Source organism: Nuphar pumila, chromosome 9 (assembly GCF_984573655.1).
Source record: "Nuphar pumila chromosome 9, dmNupPumi1.hap1.1, whole genome shotgun sequence".
Classification (NCBI taxonomy): Eukaryota; Viridiplantae; Streptophyta; class Magnoliopsida; order Nymphaeales; family Nymphaeaceae; genus Nuphar; species Nuphar pumila.
In genome coordinates, this window is record NC_143257.1 from 119,225,921 (window position 1) to 119,234,555 (window position 8,635).

At 38.3% G+C, this 8,635-nt stretch overlaps 2 protein-coding genes across 2 annotated transcripts in view; one reads left to right on the forward strand and one right to left on the reverse strand.

Annotated features, from left to right (window-relative positions):
* The window catches only part of LOC149829072 (tryptophan synthase alpha chain-like), a 38,156-nt gene extending 37,221 nt beyond the window's left edge, over nt 1-935 (forward strand). Inside the window, exon 9 of the mRNA XM_090017889.1 lies at nt 428-935. Coding sequence (XP_089874015.1) covers nt 428-562 — 135 coding nt within the window. The 3' untranslated portion in view covers nt 563-935. The remainder of the gene's footprint in view (nt 1-427) is intronic.
* A 78-nt stretch (nt 936-1,013) lies between these two features.
* On the reverse strand, nt 1,014-1,992 carry LOC149829073 (pentatricopeptide repeat-containing protein At4g02750-like). Its single transcript, XM_090017204.1, has 4 exons — nt 1,757-1,992; nt 1,544-1,667; nt 1,376-1,445; nt 1,014-1,282 (listed from the first exon to the last, which is right to left on the reverse strand). The coding sequence occupies exons 1-4, from the start codon at nt 1,990-1,992 to the stop codon at nt 1,014-1,016; spliced, it is 699 nt and encodes a 232-aa protein (XP_089873330.1).
* Nucleotides 1,993-8,635: the final 6,643 nt, after the last annotated feature.

An 8,635-nucleotide genomic window follows, 5' to 3' on the forward strand; every position in this document is an offset into this window, starting at 1 on the left:
CTACGTATTCAATGGTAAGGTTTATGCCATTTGCACAAAGGTTTAGGTACAAACAATTAAAAGTATAGTACTCTTATGTAATAAAGATGTATTTAACTTGGAAATTTTCTTTACAAATGAACTAAAATGCTCTTGCAACAGATACAGTATGTGCCCACATGCATGTGATTTTTTTCATGTAACAATTGATAAGATACATGGGCATTTTGTATCGATAAACACAAGTGTACTTGCCATTTGCATTAAGCATAAATCACACCACTGGAACAGATCTATTAATCCAAGTGAAACTTTCTAGAGATTTGTGTATCTTACACTCCATGTATCTATCACCCAAAGGCCTCAGGAATGATAGGGCAAATGAACTTGGTGAACTTCTAAAACCTTCGAGAGATTATCAATCATCTGTATGTTTATTTTGTTGCAGATATCAGCATGGGGTGCTGATGGCGTTATTGTGGGAAGTGCTATGGTGAAGGTGTTGGCTGAAGCAAAGTCTCCTGAGGAAGGACTGAAGAATCTTGAGACCTTCGCCAAGTCTTTAAAGGCTGCCCTTCCATAGTCTAATACAATTTTGAATGCCCCTACCCAAAAGATCAGGTTATTCATAAATCTTAAATTTTTTTCAGAAATATATGATCAGGAACATTGGACAGGAAGATTAGTGTCAAATGCCGTAAGATGATTCAATTATGCATGTGAAATTGTGTACGTTACAATTTTTGCTTTCATTATGGATCTTCCAACTCCCTCTCGAGTAAACCTTATCATGCTTAGCATCTCACTTTGTTGCCATACAAGTCTTGAAAAGATGTAGGGCTATAAATGGATAGAATTAGCCTGACTTCAAAATTTATATCATGTAAAATGTGCATAACATACTGTCATGAAAATATGTTGGTGCATACATTTGTTTATCAATTATTTCCAGCAAACAGTGTATTTCTTGAAGCTGAGGATGTGAATTGTCCCCGACTAGAAATTCATGAACTATGCCATCCACCTCTATTAAGCTACACTGGTATTTTTCTTTTCCCTCTTGCTTTCTGCTCTTTCCTCGGCTTGATTACACCATCCCACTTGGAGGCTTCTGCATAAATATTTGATAATAAAACATGAATCCCTGAATCAGTGAGATCGAACTCGAGCAGTTTCTCTGCAGCTATCTCACCTAGCTCAACATTATTATGAACTCTACTTGCACTAAGCAAAGCGCCCCATATCACTGCAATGGGTTTAAAAAGCATTCCCAATATCAGCCTATGTGCTTCCCGTAATCGCCCTGCCCGACCAAAGATATCCACCATACATCCATAGTGTTCAATTTTTGGTCTGATCTTGTAGACTTTTTCCATTGAACCGAAAATTCAACAACCTTTGGCAGTCAGGCCTGTTGCACTTAGATGTCCAAGAATAGTAACATCATCTGGCTTTACACCTGATTGCTGCATACAAGAGAAGAGATGTAGGGCATGTTCACCGCGACCATGCTGTCCACAGATAATAGATGCTCATGGCAACAGATCCCTTCTACAAACCTTACTGAAAACTTGTGCTCTATGCTACCACACTTGGAATACATGTCAACACGCATGCCGTCCAGAAAACCATCTAAAATCATGTTCTTCTCTAGAAGGCATGAACCCACATGCCCATAGCCAAAGCTCCTAGTCCAGCACATTAAGAAAGCACACGGAGCATGGTTACTCTGTTGGGTGTTGTACCAGACGACCCCATTTCATGAAACAGTGCTAGCCTCCTTGCATTGTCCTGTGGAGCAAGACCAGCTATCAATTTGTTCCAAGAAACATCTTTTTTTGCCATCTTACTGAACAAATCACAGGCACTCTTGATGGCGCTGCATTTGATGCACTGGTAAACCATGGCGTTCACATCCTTGTGTGGCATCTCAGCAAAAACTTGGTAATAAGAATCTAAATCCTCATAATCAGCATATGCACTCAACAATCCAATGGCAACAAAAGAATCCATTTCCAATCCCTATATCCGTATATAGCTATGCAGCTTCCTAACCACGCTAAATTCCTTTAGCTCCCCACATGCCGGAAGCACAGTAACTGTTGTCACTGCATCAGACCCCACTCCTGCTGCCTCCATGTCAGAGAAAAGATCCAAAGCCTTCAGGGACTGATTCTCACATATAGCCTCTGATCATCGATGTCCACAGACCTACCCCTCGATGATGAATTTCATCAAACAGGCGACATGCAGGTTCAACAAGACTGCAGTGAACATAAAAACTGATGATCCCACTGACCACAAACTCACTTGATCCGAACCCAAATTTCAAAACATTGCAATGAACCTGCTCAAGGGCGGCTCAAGAGAAGTTGAGGCCGTAGGCATATTTCATTGGAGGCCCTCAGCATGTGCCATATTTTATTGGAGCCCTCAACATGTAAAATATAAGCGTTACATTTTTTTTTTCATGTGAGGCCCTAGGCGGTGGCCTCAAATCTCAAAGAGACCAGCCAGCCCTGCAAGTAGGGCTGGGAAAAGCTAAGCCACTCGTGTCATGGCTCTCGTAAAGTGCTTGTTCAAACTCGTAAGATAGGCTCGGGAAGCTGAATATAAACAATAGGTACTTGGCTCGGCTCGACTCGACTCAACTCATATAAGTTTGTTAGGTTGTAAAAGATATATTTTACATGTATTTTTTGGTAATCCTATTTCTTCCAGCTCGAACTTGGCTCATTTAACTAGGACTGATTATGAGCTCGAACTTGGCTTGGCTCTCTACAAGAATGAGCCAACCTTGAACGCTTCAAGCTCATCTCGTTCGTGTTCACCTAATGTCATGGTCAAGTGGACACCGTGACTTACATCACCGGGACACGCCATTTAGCTCTCTATGTTAAAGGGCGATAACCCAACATTCAACGACACCGCTATAGACATTATTTTGTTATTTTTAAAATACTTTTTAACAATTAAAAAAACTTTAAAAATAATTAAATTATCAAAAAGCATTTTTGTTAACAAAAATATAAAAAAGCCAGTGCGTGGTGTCCATTTTCTTCAAAAAAAATTATGAGCTCGTGTCAAGTGTTGGAAACTCATGTCTTTGTGATATAAATCTTTATTCAAATTTCCACCTTTAGAATCTGTGGGGTCTATTTGTATTACGTAAGCCATTGATGGAGTCGTTCCGGATGAGCTGTGGGCAGGGGTGGCAAAACCTGACATGACCCGCCAACCCGCCTCTTAGGCGGGTTCAGGTTTGGCTTTGGCTTAAACTAACCAGTTTAATAAACGGGTCGACCTGCCTAACCCGTTTATTAAACGGGTCAGGTTCGTGTTAGGGGTATGCCAACCCGGCTGACCCGTTTAATAAACAGGTTAGGCGGGTGGGTCAACCCGCCAACCCGTTTACCCGACCCAACCCGTTTATTAAACGGGTTGGCAGGTCGTGTCGGGTTACCGGTTTAATAAATGGGTTGGGTTCGTGTTTGCCACAGCCAACCCGTTTAATAAACAGTCGGGTTCGGGTTGAGGTATGCTGACCCGCCAACCCTTGCCACCCCTAGCTATGGGTTACATGTGAACATGGATAATTCTCTCTCTCTCTCTCTCTCATATAACATGCGGGTCAGTTTAAAAAGATCCAAAGTGTCTTGAAACTTTAGATCCCAAAAAAAAAAACTGTGGTGCTCCCCAGTGAATCAATTGTGATCACCTTTTAGGCCCGGTTTGAAAACTTGGAGATGGGATAAGTTAATGCATTTGGCAAAAACATCAAACTAACTTGTGGTGGTCGTTTGGATACTGGCAGCTGGGATGGGTGTTTATGCATTTGGGATGGGAAGTGAGGTCCTCTCACCTTTGAATTTACACTAAAGAATGGAATCCACGGCTACCGAGAGGTGGTAGCTGTCAAATCCAGGATTTGGGATTTGGCAGTTCTCACTTCCTCAAATGGGACTTCCTATCCCAGCTACTAGTTTCCAAAGAGGGCCATAATTACTATTCTAGCAGTCGCAGTTGAACCAATTGAGTGAGCAAACAATCAAAGCAAGGTTTTAGGTTTTGACACTGAAAAGCCTCTTTAAATTTCACCCTAGCCCACATGAATCTTCAAGCGTTACGGACTCACCAAACAATCAAGCTGCCCCATTTTGTATATTAAGAGCTACAACCCTTAACCAGCTGCCACCCTAAGTGGCACACAGGCCAAATTGATTCAGGCCTTCAAACGATGAACTCGCCAGGGTCAAACCCTAACTAGCCCACACTATATTGGTAAACCCGAGCGATTGGACGAGGCCCTCAATGCAGCCTGCCACATACTTCTTGCATGTTTAATCCCAGCAAGAATTGAACTCGTGACATCCAGGGCTTCCGGACAACCAGACTCACCCTAACCACCCGGTCGACCATCAAGGCGCCAAGACGTACATTAGTATTGATAGCGTTCCAAGTTTGTTATCAGGAGGAGGAGGAGAATACTTCCACTACTTTAGCACTACAGTAGAATAGCAGATAATTAACAATTGAGTTTTACACCAAGCATTTGACAATTTTCCTATATACATTCCAAGAACTAAGCACTCTAAACCAATATGTGGCATTCTTGCATAACACTAACTCATCCAAACTACCATCCAAGAAGTTATTTCTTCTCGTCACACCAAACTCATCCACCTTTTCTTAGTTATATCTACTCGATCTCTTTTATTATGCCCAAGGATAATGAAAGGTTTTCCAACACAAAGACCACAAAGTCATTAAAATTAGTAAAATGATCTCTAAACCAACTTAGGCCCAAGCCAAATAAAGATAAACAAGATGACAAGAAGGAAAAAATGACGTAACTCAAAACTTCATAAACCATCGGATAAAGTCAAGATATTCGTAAATGTATTATGACGTAACTTTTGCACATGTTTTCTGATTCATATATAAAGTCATTCGCAGTTTTTTTTCTTTTCTTTTTTTTCTTGCTAGGACCCTAACCCTTTTTCCTTTAGAACCCTAACCATTTGTTCATTCTCCTTGTGATGATTTTTGGGCATTTCATTTTCTAGCATTTAGGTTGCAACAACTTTTTGGTGAACCTTCCTCGTCTTTCGACCTTCAAAACTTAGGACGAAAAGTGAGTTGCATATATTATCTTATATTCTTAAGGGATTATATATATATATATATATATATTTGTTGGCCTTATAGTGTTCGTGTATGATTTATGTTTATTTGTTTATGTTTCATTTTATATTTGACATTGAATTATAAATTTTAAAAAAAATCATTGATGAATAGACTAAATGTAATGACCCCAACTCATACGCCTTAAAAAGTACAATTTTTTCTTTTAAAGCAAGTACGGAAACAATCCCAGAGACCCAAGGCCTTTACAGTTAAACACAATCACCACCACAAAAGATCTTATACTTATCTTTCATATCAAACCATGATCAAACCAAACTTTATTTATTTAAATGTAAAGAGTCTGAGACATAATTAAATGAAAGTAAAGAAAGCAAAAGGAAAGACAAAAGTAAAAAGCCACACCATCCAAAGAATCTGTCATATGGTCCCCTCGTGACTATTCTCAGAAGCAAGGCACCCCACTAGGCATCTGAGGCTGCGAAAAACATAAAAAGTAGGGTGTCAAAATCTAAAGAATCATGCGTACAGGTTTCTCTAATAAATCAAATAAGTAAAAAGAACATAAATAAGATTCATGTAATGTTTTAGAGGTACTTAAATATAGCACATTCATAGATAAAATAATCATTCATGCAACAGAGAATATTTATTAAGCATGAGAAAACATTTAATAACAATAGAGCTCACAATCTAAGCATTAAAGATATTTAATATGCATTAAGGAACAACATCATACATTTATCAATATATCACAATTAAGAAAACAAGTAATTAAGCATGATCTAATGCATAGCAAGAATATGCATGATTTCAATGCAATGCATGCATAATTTATTATCTTCAATCAAGTTTTTCTTTATATGCATGTCCCTATTAAGATACATACACATTTAAGTTCAACTTAATATTATCATTGCCCGCGGATATTCAAAACGAGTAAAATCCATAAAGTCAAGTTAGGTTCCCAGGATAACTTAGCATACAATTTTTTTTTATTACTGGATTCCAAACTTAGGCCTCGATCGATATCAGGAAACAACACCATCCATCGAAACATTGAAAATCAGCATCCAATGTTGGGGACATCATGAAAATCAGTATCCACTGTCGCCACCTTCTTGTTATACCAAAACAACAGTTGTGTCTACACACCACCCTCAGGCAAAGTGGCGAACTCTCCCTAAAATCATGGTCAGAAAGAAGAACCTAAATATTGGGTTCAGCGGCAACAACAACGCACATAGAGTTTTATTATCCTCACGGTTTTCCCAAAACCGCAATATCTAAGATTTCCATATTAAAGAAGGGACATCAAGGAAACATCAATTGCAGTTTTCTTTAATTTCTTTTATCATGTTATTAATTCATCTCTTTTATATTTGCAAATTAATATGCAGAATTAATAACACAAGCATGCAAATCAGCATGTCAAGCTCTTCACGAGACCACAACCCGTGGCATTATGGAACAATGCAATAAAAATAATAATATCACATTTGATTTTTGCAATACATATAACAACTAAAACAAAAGGCAACGCATGCTCGAGGCTCATACAACCCATGATGATCCATTTTGATCACTGATGCATTCATTTGCAAAAAATTATAAATATCATACCATGATGCATTACGTTTAAATGCTTCATGATGCACATTCATTTATGCCATTTAAAGATGTACATAACACAATAATACACCTATGTATGTGCATGAGTCACACTTCATATTCATTGTGTGTTTTCATTCAGTTTGCATGCTCATATCAAAATGCATGCTTAAGTTGACATGTTCACGTCTCATGCAATACTTTCGTGAAACATACACTTTAGTTAAATGTGTCAACATTTAAGTAATGGTGCATGTGCCAAATACATCGAGTTAGAGTATGCATACGCATAAGATGCAACCTTGCAATATTACCTTGATCCAAGATATTATATCAAGTCAAAAGTTTCCTTCTTTAGCATGAATAAGGCTAGACTAATACAAGGAAACAAATTATGGGAATTATCATGCAAAGCTGAGCCTCATTATTTTTTTCTAGATTCACATAGGCACATGAAATGAGTATAACGAGAGTTTGCATATTCTAGGTTGACCCTCATTTGAATATGCATTTAACATACAACCAACTCTAAAATCTGAGTGTTTCACACTTAAACAAATCAGCCATCTTGCTCAAACAAAACATAACCATTCATTTGTATATGTATCTACATATATACATATGTATGCCCTGCACAACGAGAATTGCCTTTGGGTACTTTGGTAGAACATGTTCAAGTTGAAATGAAAAAGGCAAGGTGATAGCTATAAGTATCATAAACCTTTTAGTTGTTTTGATTTGTTTTGAAAGAAATTTGATCAAACAGTTCTAAGTCTTACGTGTTTTAGTCAAGTACATAGGATTTGTATATTATTTCAACAAATGACTAGATTATCTTTTCTGTTGATAAAAAGCTTATATGCAATAACATTATATTTGTAGAATACAAGTTAGGAGGAAAGATAGAAATTTCTGGATGTAACGAGTGAGATCCTTCATGAAACAGTTGTTAGTGCAGCTAGTGTATGTCTATCACACTGCCAGACCCCCCAAGCTCAGCCTGTCAGTCCAGCCGAATTCGGTTGGTCTGACAACCAGCCTACACAAGAAAAGAACACCTTTCTTTACGCATCAATTCAGCATACAGTCACATGTGGATCTTGTAAGTATTCTTAACACATATTTGGAACACATACTAACAAAACTTTCAAAAATCTAAAATACACAACACATAAAACTTTTTTTCCTGAGGAGAACCAACTACATCCAGCCGACCAAGTGGACCCAACCAGCTGGGTCCGATCTGGACAGACCTGACAGGGGACTATGAGGTTTGCCAAGTCTAGCCGCAGGCTGGTCTGGGCTCGGCAAGGTCTAGCATGCCCAGCCAAGCCACTCGGTTGGGCTGCCAGGTGCCCAGCCTGCACCCTGCTGGGTCTGATTCAACCTAACCAGACCCAGCCACACCTGGCAGGACCTGGCACGTCAGGCTAGATTCGGCTGGCCTGACCACCAACCCACCAAGGGTCAAAAAAATATATACTTATATTATTTTCTTTTTCTTTTTTTGAAAACATAGAAACCTTTTTTTCTATAATACCATGAAATAATAGGCCACCAACACAAAAAAAAATTTATGAACATGCATGAAGATAAAATATTATAACATGGGTTTTTGGTGCATCCAATGATCCAAAAACATGGATCATCCATGGAGATCGATCATACCATAATATCAACCCTTAACAAATTATTTGTACCATTAAACTCGTGCATTTTTTGCATAAAAATACACATGTACATAAATTTTTTTGTTGCTACATGTATAAAATCAGAAATACCTCCATAAAAGAGGATCTACAAAACCTCATCCATGTATTTTAGAGTAAATAACTAGATTAACTTTTCTCCCATAGATTTTTTTTCAAAAACATCACATGGAAATCCAATCTATGTTCTT